The sequence below is a fragment of the Neophocaena asiaeorientalis genome, unplaced genomic scaffold, assembly GCF_003031525.2.
Source record: "Neophocaena asiaeorientalis asiaeorientalis breed wild unplaced genomic scaffold, Neophocaena_asiaeorientalis_V1.1 scaffold607, whole genome shotgun sequence".
In the NCBI taxonomy this organism is placed as follows: domain Eukaryota; kingdom Metazoa; phylum Chordata; class Mammalia; order Artiodactyla; family Phocoenidae; genus Neophocaena; species Neophocaena asiaeorientalis.
In genome coordinates this window covers 441,897-458,193 of record NW_020173405.1, presented here as the reverse complement: position 1 = coordinate 458,193, position 16,297 = coordinate 441,897, and the positions used below count along the sequence as shown (strand labels likewise).

General features: G+C 52.5%; 1 protein-coding gene across 1 annotated transcript; it reads right to left on the bottom strand.

The window, feature by feature from the left end:
- Nucleotides 1–771: 771 nt before the first annotated feature.
- Nucleotides 772–1,245, bottom strand: LOC112401132 (40S ribosomal protein S26-like). Its single transcript, XM_024747215.1, has one exon. The coding sequence runs from the start codon at nucleotides 1,243–1,245 to the stop codon at nucleotides 772–774; it is 474 nt and encodes a 157-aa protein (XP_024602983.1).
- Nucleotides 1,246–16,297: the final 15,052 nt, after the last annotated feature.

The window sequence follows — 16,297 nt, the reverse complement described above, 5'->3', positions numbered from 1 at the left end:
TTGCATATTCCATACCCAGGAACATTCTTCACTTGTACCAAGAAGCCCATGGCCCTCTCAGCCGCTTTTTCTTCCTAGCACTTTTGGGGCAGAATAGCAGAGACATATTTTTCCTGTACCCAAGAAACAGGCCAGTAACAGCACGATGACAAATGGGCCTGGTACCTGGTCTCAGTGGAGGTGGGGCGGTGGGGGACACCAGGGTATGGAAGGGACTGAGGCTGCCTGGGGGAGGTGTGGCGGCTCCTTTCCTACCAAAGAGGGGCAGCTGCCACTCAGCTCCGATGTACTGTTAAACGTGGGCCCTGGGTTGCAAGATCTTCCAATTTTTCCAGAAAAGCTGGAAATCCAGATTTTGGTGATCTCTCTCAATATGTAAATGTTGGTGTACTTTTTAAATTTTTTAAATTTATTTTGGGCTGCATCAGGTCTTCGTTGCTGCACGCAGGCTTTCTCTACTCGCAGTGAGCGGGAGCTACTCTTCGTTGCGGTGCGCAGGCTTCTCCCTGTGGTGGCTTCTCTTGTTGCGGAGCACAGGCTCTAGGCGCGCGGGCTTCAGTAGTTGTGCCACGTGGGCTCAGGAGTTGTGGCTCACGGGCTTTAGAGCACAGGCTCAGTAGTTGTGGCTCACGGGCTTAGCTGCTCCGCGGCATGTGGGATCTTCCCGGACCAGGGCTTGAACCGTGTCCCCTGCATTGGCAGGCGGATTCTTAACCACTGCGCCACCAGGGAAGTCCCTATTTTTTTTTTTTTTTAAGTATAATTTCCACTTTATTTTCTTTCCAGGGGATAGTATTCTTCAGTCTTTAAGGACTTAGCTCCTTCCATGGGCTTTGGCAGCACCCGTAGGGCAGCACCCACAGGCCTAAATCGGGGTGGAGGTGTTCGGTCCTTCCGGGCTTCCCGAGAATGACTCCTGACTACCTTGCGGTGAACGGCACAACTCACGCAGTAATGCAGGTTCACACACAGCTTGGGAAGCACATAGGCGTAGAAAACCCTCGCTTCGGAAATGTCCCTGACGGCCGCAGCCTCTACGATGTTCCGAATGACGAACTTCTTAATGGCCTCATCCTCGGGCACGCGTCGGGCACAGCTGGTGCAGCGGACAGGCTGCATGAGGCCGCGGCCCTTTTTGGCACGACCATTATTCCTTCTTTTCTTGGTCATCTTGGAAGCGAGGAGGAGAGAGCTAAATGTTGGTGTACTTTTCAAAAAACACACCGCGTGGGCCAAAGAAAACATGTCTGGCCTACAGATTCCCCATTTTTCCCTTCCTAGTCCCCCTGAAGTTCTCAAATGTCTTGGGATTTAGGGACAGTCAATTTCCTGGATGAAGGGGTGTCTGTGTGTGTGACCACTCATGGGATCGGTGCCTGGAGTAAGGTGGCGGAGTCCCGAGCTAACGGCCCCTGGGACCCCTTAGAGCTCACTGGGCTGCCTCTGAGGTGGGGTCAGGAGTAGGTCAAGCGAAATGTAAACCAGGTGAAGCAGAAGATGGCCTGTGACCATCTGCCGGCTCTGGACGCTGACCTGGGCATCTCAGCTGCTCCCTGCTCCAACTGGGCTTCAGCACCTCCAGCTGGGCCTGTTCAGCCTCGACTCCTAACAAGCTGGATGACCCTGGGCATGCCCTGCGTCTCCCCGCGCTTTGGGCTGGCGCCTTGTCACTCCCAGAGTCAGAACACAGGGCCTACGTCGGAAGGACTGTGGCTCCAGCTTTGCCAAGCCGCTGCCCTGTCCACCGCAGTTCCATGGGCCCAGCGCTGCACTAGCCAGGGATGCAGACGTGATGATGTGTTTACATAAGCGGGGTGGATGCAGGGAATAAGCAAAGAAGGGCAAGCGGGGGAGTGCTGGGGGTCTGGGGCTCAGGGAGGGTACCCTGGAGGTGGTGGCGCTGGAGCAGAAAGCTGAAGCAGATCTAAGTGTGGGGGCAGCTGGGATGTCAGAAAGGAGCCCTGAAATCCCCAGATGGAGCCAATTCCTGCTGGCCAGGCCAGCCTAGGTTCAACCATATCCCACTACAGCATACCCGACTGCTTTGACCAGGAGCCCACGGGGTGTACCCCCAGCATCTGCCTGCAAAGGGTGGCACATACAGCCAGGTGTGACCCCACTCCGCCCAACCCTAAGTCAGGACAGCCATCGTTGAAATGAACCTGGCATTCTCTCTACTGAGTCCAAACAAACCTATAACAGTGCTATCCAGGAGAGCTTCCTGGAATGATGAAAATGGTCTACACCTGCGTTGTCCAGTTGGGTTAGCCACCAGCCACGTGTGGCTACTGAGTGCTATGAAATGAGGCTAGTGTGGCCAAAGAATTGAATTTTTAAAAAAATCTTACTTGATTTTAATTAATATGAACTTAGCTAGAGTTCATATTAATTAAATGTGAACTAGAGGCTACCGACTTGGACAGTACAGTTCTAGAACTTTTCTACCCATCGCTCATTCAACAGCAAGCAGCCTCCACCTGAAACAATGTCCATGTCGCCTCCGTGGCCTGCAGCTCCAGGTCATTCGGCTGCGGTTAACCCCCCAAGCCACAGGCCCTGGGACCATTCCAGGTCCAGATTCCATCTCTGTCTCCATGATGTCCGGAACCTCACTGAGGTCCTCAAGAGTGAAGGACTAGCTGCTGGCATGAGGCGGGGTCTCGAGTTTACCACTACTTTCCCCCAGGAAAAGCCCCCCGGTTGTTCACTTAGCTCAGGGGGTAGAATGTTTAGCACTGACATTTAGCTCTTTTTTTGGTTTGTTTTTGGGTTTTTTTTTGGTTACACTGTGTGGCTTGCAGGATCTTAGTTCCCAGACCAGGGATCGAACCTGGTGATAGCGCACAGTCCTAACCACTGGACCACCACGGAATTCCCGACACTTAGTTCTTTTAATGAGCTCAACCTTGAGCCAGGGAGAAAGGGCGGGAAAATTGCTATTGTGCCCACGAGTACCTGACCTACCTGCCTCTCTCCACCCTCCCATTACCAAGATGGGCTCACTGAGGCTTTGGGACAGTCTTGTTGGGGCTCTTTCCACTGGTCCTCAATCTCAGCAGTCCAGGAGGGCTAGGGTGGCATGGGGGACACATAGGGCAACAACAGCCAGGGCTGCCAGAACAAAGCACTGGGGGCCTTAAGCAACAGAAGTTTATTTTCTCACAGTTCTGGAGGATGGAAGTAGAACGGAGTGCTGGCAGCGTTCCTGGAGAGGGCTCCCTCCTGGCTTGACGAAGGATGCATCCTTGCCTGGCCTTCCTTCTGTGCACATGTGGGGAGAAAGCAAGCGAGCTCTCTGGTGCCTCTTCTCCTAAGGACACTAATCCTATTGGATCAGGGCCCCACCGTTATGACCTCTTTTAATTTTAATTACTTCCTAAAGGCCCATCTCCAAATACATTCCCACTAGGGGTTAGGGCTTTAGCATATGAGTTTTGGGGGGACACAAACATTCAGTCCACAATACCCTTAAAGACACTGCCGGCTACTGAGAAGAGACTCGTGAAACAACTAGACAAATGACCAGAGATGATGGGAAAAGGGCTGCAATGAACATAAGCCCATGAGAAACGGTACAGAATGGTTCCCAAGCTGAAGGGAAGGGGCTCTGAGCTGAGCCGCAGCCTAGCTCCCCAGGGCCTGTCTGCACCTGGGGGAATCAGTGTGACCGCCACGAGCCTTGGCAAGTCCTCTCCTTTATGGACTCAGTTCCAAATCCATGAAATAAAAGAGCTGAACTAAAGATGTCAGGCTGGGTCCAGCCCAGAGTGGCCGAGAACTAGCTATTCAGTGTGCTAACATTCTCCACCAGGGAGGGCAGCGCTAACACCCAAATGGTGCTGTCCCAGACCTTAGGCTGGGGCAGGAGAGGGCTGGAAGGGACCCCTTTGTGGCCAGCCTCCAGCCCTGCACCTACCTGCCCTGGGGCAAAGAACCCTCTGGTCGGTCTACTCTCCCTAGCTGTCCCAGGCTGGGGCAGGCTCAGTCAGCAGCAGAGCTATGCTTACTTACTGGACAGGGGTCGTCAGCCCCTGCTGCTTCCAAAGTGCGCCTGGCCTGGGGGTCCAGCTATGGCTGAGACATGCCTGCAAAGGAAGCCCTGGCCCAAGCTGTCGCGTTGTCCTGCACTCCTGGCTGATGGTGGCACCAAGTTCCCAGAGTCAGGATGGGCCGAAAATCAACACAGACACCCACTGTCAGCTCCTTACTACCCAACCTCTCCTGGGGGATGCGGCGTTTTCTTTTGCTGGGTTTGTACCTGTCATTACCTCTCTGAGCTGCCTGGAGCAGCTCAATGACAGTCTAGTGGCCCTGCCTCACAATGAGAAGGGCCAGGCCCCAAGGGCCTTCCATGGGCTCTGGGCCAAATATTTCACTTTTATTAAAATTCTCACTTGGCTGTGGCCTATATCCCAGGGCCACATCCAATTTGCCAAAGTCGTGGAGGGAGAGAAAGTAAGGGAGACAGTGGCGTTCAAGTAATCAGAACATAACGATGTTAAAAGGAATTTCTGATGAGCTGGCCAAGTCAGTGTTATCACCCCATTTTGCAGATGAAGAAACTGAGGACTGGAAAGGCTAACACTCCACCAAAGGCCATGAGTTAAGTGGGCAGAACATGCTACGTGTGACTGGTAAGCAGGTAGGCCTGGGAAAAAAAAATAGAGGCAAGGAGGCTAGCATCCTCCACCTGCACAGGAGGGGGGTGGGCTTCTTGCTGCATCTTTGGCAGCGGCAAGAAGGCTCTTCCAGAGCTCTCTGAGGGCAACAGGGGCCAGAAGCTGCCTACCCACCGCCCTGGGGTGGGTGGGTATCTTTATGGGGTCTGGCACACTTTACCTCTGGGACAGCTGTGAAGCCCCAGGGAGGACACTGCTCAGGCCCAGCTGCTCCCAGAGCCTGGAGCCTCCCCATCAGCTAAATCTGGTAGGAAGGTGGAAAGGCCTGGGGGTGCTGGGACCTGGGCCAGATTCCAACATTTGTGGAGGTGAGAGAGCTCTGGACCTGTGGGGGGGCAGCCCCTGGAGGTGTGGACTCAGCTTCAAGGGCCGGGCACACTGGGGATGCTTGAATGTGGGTGTGGCTACCTGGGCCCCAGGGCCTTGCAGACAGATGTCTTCACCTGCACATGGAGGGGGACAGCGGGGGAGCTGGCCACAGAGATGGGCAAATACCCTGATATGAGAGCAAATAAAATCAGGGCTTTAACTATGGTGGGCCCACTAGAGGCTGGGTGCTCTGGAGGTGAAAGGCTTAAGACCTGCCACAGCCCACTGGGGGCCTGTGAGCTGGCTGGGGGAAATAAGATGAACGGTGACAGAGGGCCCCAAACAAGAAGACAAGCAAATGCCTCAGGGCTGGCATGTATGTGCATAAACGCGCATCCCCAGAATGGAAGGTGACATAGAGTTCCTTTACCTACCAGGCTATCCGATGACACACTGGGTGGTGAGGTGGCGGGAAGCAGGCCCAGGACCCCCAGACAGGGATGTCAATGGGAACCCCTTTCCGCAGGCACTATGTGAGGACTTTTCCAACACACGTGCTCTGAGCCCGGGTTCTGCTTCTAGGCATTTGCCTGTAGGCATATTCTCACGCATGAAAAGTAAGGCCTGTGCCCCAAGTTACACGTTATGGCATTAATTGTAAATACTGACAAAAAAGGTTGGGAACAAAGGTCCACCTGCGGAGTAAGTTTAAAGATATGATGGTCACCTGGTCCTTGGGAAACTGTGCAACAGTTCAGATGAAGGATGTGAGTCACCACTAAGACGGACTTCAGCTGAAGAATACCACCGTGCAGAATGGGAATAGTGAGCATGGTTTAATACCAATTTATGTTAAAAAAAAAAAGAGAGAGGGAAAATACTACATATGCGTATTTGCATACACACACACACACACATATATACACACGCACACACAGGAAATATCACCGAGATCCCCACTGATCTCCTTGTCCGTGGGGGCGGGAATTGGTTGGCTGAAGAACAAGGGTGGGAGGAAGCTTTTACTGGGCACCTTTGTGTAACTTTGGAATTCTAATAAATTGTGAATTTGCTATCTATCCAAAAATTTAAAACGAAGGAAAAAAAAAAAATAGAGGCAAGGAGGCGATAGGGCCAAGGTGGACTGCCAAGGCAGGGGAGCCAGGTAAGAGTGGCGTGCCAGCAGGGGGCACTGAGAGGGTGCAGGAAGGAGGGTGTCATGGCCAGGGGCATGGCGTTGGGGGCCAGACTATCTCGGGGATCAAACCCCAGCCCTGCTGTTCACTTGTGCTGTGACCCTGGCAGTCACAATCCTCTCCTCCTTCCTGCCCAGGACCCAGGCGACAGCCCAGACATAGCCTGATGTCAGGAGAATGGAGGAGAATCAGAGGATGATGGGGCTCCCTGCCTCTCCCAGGCTGGGGTACAGCCTCTCTTGCCCACCTGCAACCCTCTATCTGGGAGGGGGCCTGATCCTGACCCACCTAAGCCAGGTGACCTGTCTTCTTAAAGCAGACCCTGGCACTCTGCATTCTCTCCAGCTAGAAGCTGCTTGGTCACCGCCCCCACTACCCCAGTAAGCCTAGGTCCTTCAGGGGTGGGTAAACAAAGAATGGGGAAGGTATCCCAAGATCTCCAGCCTCAACGTGAAGACAAACAGCCCACCTAAGCCTCCCTGAGACCTGGTCTGTGCTCACCCTCCTGCTTAGAGACCACAGCACCAGACCCAGTCAGAGAGGCCCAAAGCACAGCCTGCAAGGGGGGAAATGAGCATCTCCCAGAGCCCCAGACCATCTGGGGACATCGAGGGGTTATGGCGAATGGCAGATGCTCTGGGAAGCCTAGCCGATGACAGCCAAGGCCTGATGAGCAACTCCTAGAGGACAGGCATTGGATGCACAAGAGCCCATGAGGCTCCAACAGGACCCCAGGGGCTCAGCAGCACTTTCCAGATATGAAAACTGAGACTTACTGAAGTGAAATGACTCCAAATGTGGCATATGGACTGAATGTCTGTGTCCTCCACAAATTCATATGTTGAAGGCCTAACCCCCGATGGGATGGTATTTGGAGGTGGGGACTCTGGGAGGTGACTAGGTTTGGATGAGGTCATGAGGATGGGGCCCCGTGATGGGGCTAGTGCCCTAAGAGAGGAAGAGAGAGATCTCGCTTGCTTTCTCTGTCCATGCACATGCACCGAGAAAAGACCATGTGAGGGCACAGGGAGAAGGCGGCCATCTGCAAGCCAAGAAGGGAGCCCTCACCAGGAAGTGAATCTACTGGCGTCCTGATCTTGGATTCCCAACTTCCTAAACTGAGAAATAAATTTCTGTTGTTTAAGCCACCCAGGCTGTGGTATTTTGTTATTGCAGCTCAAGCTGACTAATACAGGTGGCACAGTGAGGGTTCAAACTCAGATCCGTCAAGACTCACGCTCTGTCAGAGACAATCCTCTCCACACACCCCCAACACCCTGCAACACCTCCACCTCTCAACTTTCTTCTCATTCTCACTAGCCTGGATTTGTTGTCTGTTGTTCAGTATGCATTTTATTATATTAAAAACACAAAAAATTTGCCATCTTAATGATTTTAAGGTATACAGCTCAGTGGTATTAACTACATCTACATTGCTGTGCAACCATCACCACCATCCATCCCCATAACTCTTTTCGTCTTGTAAAACTGAAACTCTGTCTCTATTAAACGATAACTCCCCATTCTCCCCATCACCAGCCCCTGTGCGTCACCATTCTTTCTGTCTCTATGAATTTGTACAGTGTTTATCCTTTGTGACTGGCTTATACCGCTCAGTCCCCAAGGTTCATCCGTGTTGTAGCAGGTGTCAGAATTTCCTTCCTTTTTAAGGCTGAACAGTACTCTGCTGTACGCATACACCACATTTTGCTTATCAGTTCATCAGTCAGTGGATACTTGGGTTGCTTCCATGTTTTTGTTGTTGTGAATAATGCTGCTGTGAACATGGGTGTACAAATATTTGAGACCCTGCTTCCAGTCCTTTCGGGTATACACCCAGAAGTGGCATTTCGCTAGCCTAGATTTCCCTCACCACATTATCTCTCATTTCCTTTTCCACTGGGCCATTTCTCTGGGCCTTTTCCCCCAGCTGTCCTCTTCCTTACCTGCCCTGCCCTCCCCTCTCCCACGAGCCTTCTTTGGCCCTGGGATTACACCAGTGGCCAGGTCCTGACCGAGGAGGCTGGACAGAGAGCCCTCTCTCTCCTCATAACAGGGCCATCCCCTCCAGCTCCCACGCTGCTCCAGCTCACCATGGGCCACACCGGCCCAGGCTCTGTGCTTTTGCACATGCTGTGTCTCCTTCTTGGAAGTCTCTTCTCTACCTCAGTGCTTCAAGCCTGGCTCAATGTCACCTCCCCCAGAAGCCCTCCCCGACCCACCTGGACTCAACTGTACTTCCTCCCCTGTACCTCGAGCTCCCCCGAGCCTTGAGGACTTTTCTCTCACCAGATTAGTGTAATCAAGATCTTGGAGAGCTGTCTTCCCCACCGTGCTGTCCACAACGGGTCCAGGGTTGGTGTCCAAGTCCTCAAAGGGCCAACATGTGGCACAGAATGGGTATTGAGACACACTTGGGAACTAGGGGAGATGAAGGAAGCCTCAAGGGCCAAGAATCCACGCCAGGTGTAAGGAAACCCCAGAGGGCAAGAATGAACCCTCTCCACGGTGCAGCCTCTGCCTTCCCGAGCCACTGTCCCGTGGGCTTGATTCCCCCTGGGGTGGCAGACAAGCCCTCGGCGGCTGGAGGCACAGGCTTCCAGACCTCACAGGCACCTAACTGCTCCCACGGGGATCCCCCTTGGCCGGTCCCTGCCCTTGGTGGGTGAAGGGATGAGTCTGTGGAGGACACCTGCCCTCATGGGACAGAGGTGTGTGCGCGGGGTAGGGGTGGGGGTGATGCAAGAACCTTCATTCTGCAGGAGGACTCAGGGGTCCTGGCTTCTGAGAACAAGCGCTCCTCGGGGCATTAACTCAGGGCAACCTTCCAATGGTTTGATTTTTTACGGGGCGTTTTAACAACACAGCTGGTGCCCAAGCGAGGCCGGCAGTACAGGTGGGCACTGAGGGGTCTCGCGATCGCCACCATCTGAGAAGGGCTCCCAGGACCTTGCTGGGAGCGGAGAGCTCATGCCTTTGAAAGGACACCAACACTCTCGGCTCTGACAAGCTGCCCTTACAGTGGGCCGCCGGCCTAACCACAAAGGTTCTCGGGTCCACATGCCTGCAGACTCCTCTTCTGCTTTTAGCCTCCCCATCCCCGGCCCCCTGGGCCAGTCTGTCAGTCCCCACAGCTCACTCAATTAAAAAAAAAACAACCCTGGTCAAATAAAAATCAGAATTAGTCATTCCATCCTGCAACCACCAGCTCAGCCCTTCCAACAATTTCAAAGCAGAACAGACCATCAGCACCGCGGGGACAGAGGCCACAGCTACCCCTTCGCCAAGGGGTGCAGTCCAGCCCAGGGCACTTCGGTCCTCAAAAACTATCCGTCGAATTCATATGAATGATCAGCTCACTGTGGGTCAGACGCCTAAGCCCTTGACGTAAAATTTCCCACTTAATCTTCAGTGGAACCCAAAGAGCTCGATAGCATGGTGCCTATTTGAAAGATGGGGAAACTGAGCCTCCTTTGAGGCTCTCAACAAGTTGTCCAAGGTCACAGAGCTGGTAAGTGGTGGACGTTGGATTAAAAACACGTTTTCTTGACTCTTACAAGTGTGTACGCCCCCTGAGAAATGGGCCTTAGCACAGGCCTGAGCCCCAGTCTGCTAGGTGTCTGCTGTGTGACTTGGGGTGAGTTACGAGCCGCTGACTCCATCGTCGGCTGGGAGCCCTCCTTCCTATGGAGCCTGGTGAGGGAAAAGGATGGAAAACCCTACTGCAGCCTGACACGTAGTAGGCTCTCAAGAAAGATCGCCGAGGCTAAAAGCTTTGTTTGTTCTAAATCCATCCTATGAGTCACTGCCTCAGTGACTTTTGAACTCTGAAGGAAAAAGATTGAACTTTGAGAACAAATTTCCACCCACTGCCTTTCCTGCTCAAGAAAGGGAGTAAATTGTGGGGTGGGGAGGGGCTCAAGGAAGGTAGGCCTGGTGGAGAGGTCCTGAGGGTGGAGAGCAAAGTCCAGGGGAGCGTCCAGGAGGCCCACCTTGGAGGGAAAACTAACCCTACCTTGAACGTATGCACCTTGTACTGCCCAGGGTCCGAGGCCTGTGCAGGAGGAGGGAGGCCTGACTTGACTGCCCCCCACTCCCTTCCTGCCAGAACTATATACCTCCCGGCAGCCTAGGCTCAGATCAGGTGGCCACAGCCTAGGCTGGGTCAGCTGGGGAGCCCCCTCTCCACTGACAGCTGCCCAGGCCCTTCAAGGACCCCAAGAGCTACAGGAACCTACATGTCACACTTCCTTGCCTCCACTGATGCGCCTGCTTAGGTGACATCAAGTTCCAGTGAGCGCTGTACCAGGAAGACCATGGGCAAAGCCTGCTGTGGCCAGGTGCTTAACCTGGGCTATCCCTTCCCCATAATCCTGTTTGCCCACAAAGACAATGAGTCTCCCAGAGGTTCAGTAGCCCAGACTGTGGCCACCTAGCCGGTAAGGGACTCCAGGCTCCTACCCATATTAAGCTAGTGTGGTGGTTTACGAACATGGACTCTGCAGCCAGAGGTCCTGGGTTCAAATCCCTACTCCTCAGGTATGTCAAATGGTGCAGCCGCTGTGGGGAACAGCTTGGCAGATCCTCAAAATGTTAAACACAGAGCAATTAAACATGACCCAGCAATTCCATCCCTAGGGATCTACCCAAGAGAGATGAAAACACACATTCACACCAACACTTGTACACAGATGTTCACAGCAGTGATCTTTATGATAACAAAAATGTGGAAACAATCCAAATATACATCAATGGATGAATAAACAAAATGTGGTCTATCCAATACAATGGAATACTATTCTATCATAAAAAGGAATGACGTATTGACACACAGGCTACAACACAGATGAACCTTGAAAACATCATGCTCCGTGAAAGAAGCCAGTCACACAGAACCACATATTGTATGATTCCATTGATAAGAAATGTCCAGAACAGGCAAATCCCTAGAGACAGAAAGTAGATTAGTGCTGCCAGGGGCTAGGGAATGTCTGCTTATGGTTTCTTCTGGGGTGACGATGGACGAGTTTTGGAATTAGACAGTGGTGATGGCTGCACAGCTCTGAATACACAAGAGGCTACTGAGTTGTACACTTGAAGAGGGTGAAGTGTATGGTATGTGAATTATATCTCAATAAAGCTGTTACTAAAAAAAAAAAACCCTACTCTTCACTTGTTGGTTTTGTGATCTCGAGCAAAGTCCGTGTCTCAGTTCCCCCATCTGCAAAACGGGGCCAGTAATTGTACCTACGTGCTAAGGGTTATTGTGAGGATTAAGTGAGTTAATGCATGACGTGCTCCAAGCCGCTGTCTCACTGGGTGCCAGCTCTTTCCCTCGGTCTGACTCTGCTGCCCACGCTGCCGTGGCTCACTGCCATCCACTCACCCACCACACTGCCCTTTGGTTCTGCACGCTCGCCAGGCTCCTACCTTTTTCTCTTGTCCCCCAAATTTCCATAAAACATACATGCTATCAAACTTACCATCTTGATCATTTTAAAGTTTACTGTTCAGTGGTAAGTGCATTCGTATTGTTTTGTAACTGATCTCCAGAACTCTTCATCTTGCAAAACTGAAACTCTATACTCACTGAATAACAAGTCCCCACTCACCCCCCCTCGCCAGCCCCTGGCAACCACCACCCGACTTTCTGTCTCTATGAATTGACTTCTCTAGGTACCTCATGTAAGGGGAATCAAACACTATTTGTCTTTCTGTGGCTGGCTTATTTCACTTAGCATAATGTCCTCAAGGCTCATCCATGTTGTAGCATGTGCCACAATTTCCTTCCTTTTTAAGACTGGATGATACTTCATTATATGTACAGACCACATTTTGCTTATCCGTGCATTTGTCTGTGGGCACTCGGGGTGCTCCCATCTTTTGGCTATTGTGAATGATGCTGCCACGAACATGGGTGGGCAGATGAGACCCCAAGCTTGTAAGCCTAGATCTCAGAGGTCCAAGTATGTCCAATATATTATCATTAAGGCAAGGAAGAGTGTAAGGCATCCAGAGGTGAGCTTCCCCTTAGAAGGTGTAATTTAACACACTCACCACAAACTGAGTGGCTAAAGGTTTGGGGGAACTGGCAGCTGGGGGTGATGCTGGTAGGCCTGTCTGCTTGTGCCAAGGTGCAACACTGGGTCTTGGACAACCAGAACCTGACTGCTCCAGCACCGGTGCGGCTAGGCTGGCTTATTCAGGGCTGGTTCCTCAGACCGGAGGTCTGTTATAAGAAAAACATTTGCCAGGAAGCGCAAGCTCAGTCCTTTGCAACAGAAGACGAGTCAGTGCAGTGAAGCACTGGTCCTGAGGAGGCCTGGACATGCACCCGGCGTGAGGACAGAGGGGGACTAGCTCTCCCACCCTATACCCTGAGGCACAGGTGATCCCAGAAAGCCACTTACCCAGCCCCAGGGTGGCTTCAAGAGCTATCTGGCTGGATGAAAGCTGGCTAGGGCGATCACGCATTCTGGTTTGCCCTGTTGTCCAGGGTAATTATTTTTAGCGCTCCCTGTTATTCTCAGAAGTGTCCCCATTTGGATGATAAATTACATAGTCACTGTATCAGTTATCCATTGCATAACAAGTTACCTGAAAACCTAGTCGCTTGAAACAACAAACTTGTGTATCTCTCACAGCTCCTATGGGCTAGGAATGTGGGCATGGCACACCTGGGCACTTCTGGCTGAGGGTTTCTTATGAGGTTGCAGCCCAGGTGCTAGCTGGGGCTGCGGGCATTGGAAGGCTTCCTGGGGCAGGAGGATCTGTTGTCAAGGTGACTCACTCACAGGCTGGCTGTTGGTGAGAGGCCTCAGTTCCACTCCACTGTGGGCCTCTCCACAGGGATGCTTGAGTGTCCTTACAACATGGCAGCCGGCTTCCCACAGAGCAAGAGAGAGACAGAGCAAAGCAGTGCCAGGCAGAAGCTATCTTTCTAAGCCCTAGCCCCAGAAGCCTCGCAGTATTGCTTCTATTCCCTTCTGCTCATTAGAAGAAAGTCACTAATCCAGACCCCACACTTAAAGGCAAGGGAGGTCCAGCTTTTGAAGGGAACAGTGTCAAAGAATTTGGGGTATTTAAAAACTACCACAGTTACTCTAAAGCTAGGGCATGTGTGGTGGAGAGATGGGGCAAAGCCAGAGAGGACAGAAGTCAGACCAAAGAATATTCACAATGCCAGATAAGGATCGGGGGGCAGTCTGAGAACGGTTTTGAGCAAGGCAGAGATACAGTCAGAGATTCAGAGTGAACCATGACATCTACCCCAGCACCACCTTTGGTGAGGCCACAGGGCCTCCACTCAGCCCCCGCAGTACAAGCTGTCCCCTCCTTCTGGGTCTTTGGGCCTCTCACCCTCTACCTTTGGCAGAGAACACACCTTTTCTTCCCACTGGACCAAAGCGCCTTTTGTGTCTTCCACTGGGCCCTGCATGTAGCAGGTGCATGTTGCAGGGTTTCTGCGTGAACAAAACATACCAATTTGCACCAACCCCAAGCTGTGGTCACACGGGCCACAAGTCCCAGCCTGCACTCTGCATACACCTTTCTCTTTCCAGCCTCCAGGCCTTTGCTCCTGTGGTTCCTCCTGCCCAGAGGGCTCTGGCTGTGCTAACCATTTGCACTGTCCTGGAGGCAGATGGGACTGGTGGCAAAGCTGTTTGGATAATTCAGGAGGGGAGATGAAAAGGACTGGCGCCGGCAGAAGCAGGGGGCTCGGGTGAGGAGGGGCAGACCTCGCTAAGCAGTTGGGTGTGGGGCAGGCCAAGGACAACTCTGTGCTTTCCATACCTGGTGCTTGGGAGCTGGGGCTGAGCCAGCCCCTTTCTCTGGGGCAGCAACAGGTCATGGATACCCCAGGCGGGCGTGGGAATTGGCTCTGGGGCTCACCCTGTGCTCTCCCCACCTCCTCCATCCTGCTCCCTGCCTGGCCTGTCTTCTTTCATCCCCAGCACCTCTACCGCCTGACATCTCCCTATGCCACCCAGACTCAGCTCAGTGCCACCTCTTCTAGGAAGCCTTACTTGCTTGCAGCTGTGGGATGCTACAGCGTTTTGGCTGCCCCTTTCAGAGCCCTAAATGCCTGGCGTCCTTGGTGAGGTACCTGGAGGGCAGTGACAGAATCTCCACGTCCAGAGTGTGACTGTATGCGCATAAGAAGCCTTGGAAAAATCCCCTAACCCTGGGCTTTTCAAACTCTGCCTCCGCAGACTGTCACTGACCAGCTTAAAGGGCATTTTCTCTCTCAGCTAATACTTACTGGAGTTTACAGTGGACCAGGCTCTATTTGAAGTGCTGGTCATGGATTGTCTCTCTAAGTCCTCACAACAACCTAGGCAGTGGACATGATCACTATCCCTGTTTTAGAAACTGAGCACACAGAGAGGTCAAGCATCTTGCCCAAGGTCACACCACCAGGATGTAGGGGTGCTGGGATTCCACCCCAGGTGCCCCGTCCCAGGCCTTAACTCCCCTGCCAGCCTGTCTTTCTCTAATGCAATCAAACAGTGGCTTCAGCCCCAGGCATTCAAGAAAACAGTGGACTCTGAATGGACTTTTTGCAACTTTGAGCTTTTCTCCTGTAAATGCCTCTACCCGAGACTTGCAGACTGCGGGTCTGGCCCAAGTGGGCAGTGTGGGTTGCTGTGAGCACGTGCTTACTGCATATCACTTCGGTGCTTTTTCTTGCCAATCAAATGAGATGGACTTTCTGGATACAAGCATTTCACAGGCAAAAAAAAAAAGAGGTGCTGCAGCTTCCTGTCACCTGAACTTGCATTTCAGGACAATGATCTTGCCCCTGCCCCCGCTTCATTGCCATGGCCTCTCAGTGACACCTCTGCTTAGTGGCCCCTAGGGAGTGGGTGTCCAAACTGGTGTGATTTTAGACCTGGCTGAGTGGTCTCAGGACAGGTTCTGCGACCGCACTTCCTGGGTTCAAATCCCAGCTCTGTCACTTCTGTGTGTCCTTGGGCACTCAAGGTCCTCAGTTTCCTCATCTGAAAAATGGGGACAATCCAGCTCCAACTTTAGAGGGTTGCTGTGAGGATCAAATGAACTAACAGATATATGGTGCTTGGAACAGTGCCTGGAATGTAGTAAATGCTTTATAAGTGTCAGCTATTATTGTTGTCATTGCTGTTTTTACCGTACACTTATTAATTATTCCCAGTTTTCCCTTCCGGGGTTGCGACAGCAAATTGGGGTCCCCAGGGAGCCCCACCTCCCAGAGGCCACAAGCTTCCAGGCAGCCGGCCCCAGCTGCAGTGGTGGATCCTGATTAGTTCGTGATAGTCTCATTTCCTGTAACTGTGACTGGTGGAGGAATGCTCATGGGCCTAGTTCTGACCAATGAGATGAGAGTCTGTGTGTGAGGGGGTGTGTTCCCACAAAGGTTTTCTCATAGACCCTGGGAGGCAACAGCCCTTTCGCTTCCCTGAGTCCTTGCCACCCTGTCCTGTGACTGCCCATAATGCCTGGAGCTGCCCCAGCCATTCCACAGAGCCAAAGAGAAAGACCGGGCCCTTGATGACATCATCAAGCCTTTCAGTTACCAACCCTCAAACAGCCCGATTCATGACCTCATCGTGCAAAGTTCATACTTCTTATTGTTTGGGCCAGCTTATTTGCAGCCCAAAGGAGCCTGCTGATATTCCACGGTTGGTCACATTACATCTTTTTGAGATTAAGCCCATCATACCAGAGGAAGGGTCTGAGCTCAGCTGTGCTCTCAGGGAAGACTTCCTGGAGGAGGTGAGGCTAAAATGGAATCTAAAAGAAGGAGCAGGTGGACAAGGGGGGTAGGGCAAAGAGCAACATTCCAGGCAGACAGACAATGGCCTGAGGCTAGAGACACTATAGCGTGTGTGTATGCACGCAAATAATCTCTGTGGCTGGGAGCCATGTGAGATGACACTGGAATGCTGGGGTGGGCTTCAGCGGGGCCCTCGGCCAGGCTACAGAACCTCAGGCTATCACAGGGCGAAGCTCTGCGGTAGCCTTGATTTTGCTCAGCCAGGGTCTCCGCCTCCAGCTCTGTGTCTAGAATAAGTGTACTCAGCCTGCCTTCTGCCCCCTATTCCAGCCACACTCAGATGCTACCCCGAGAGT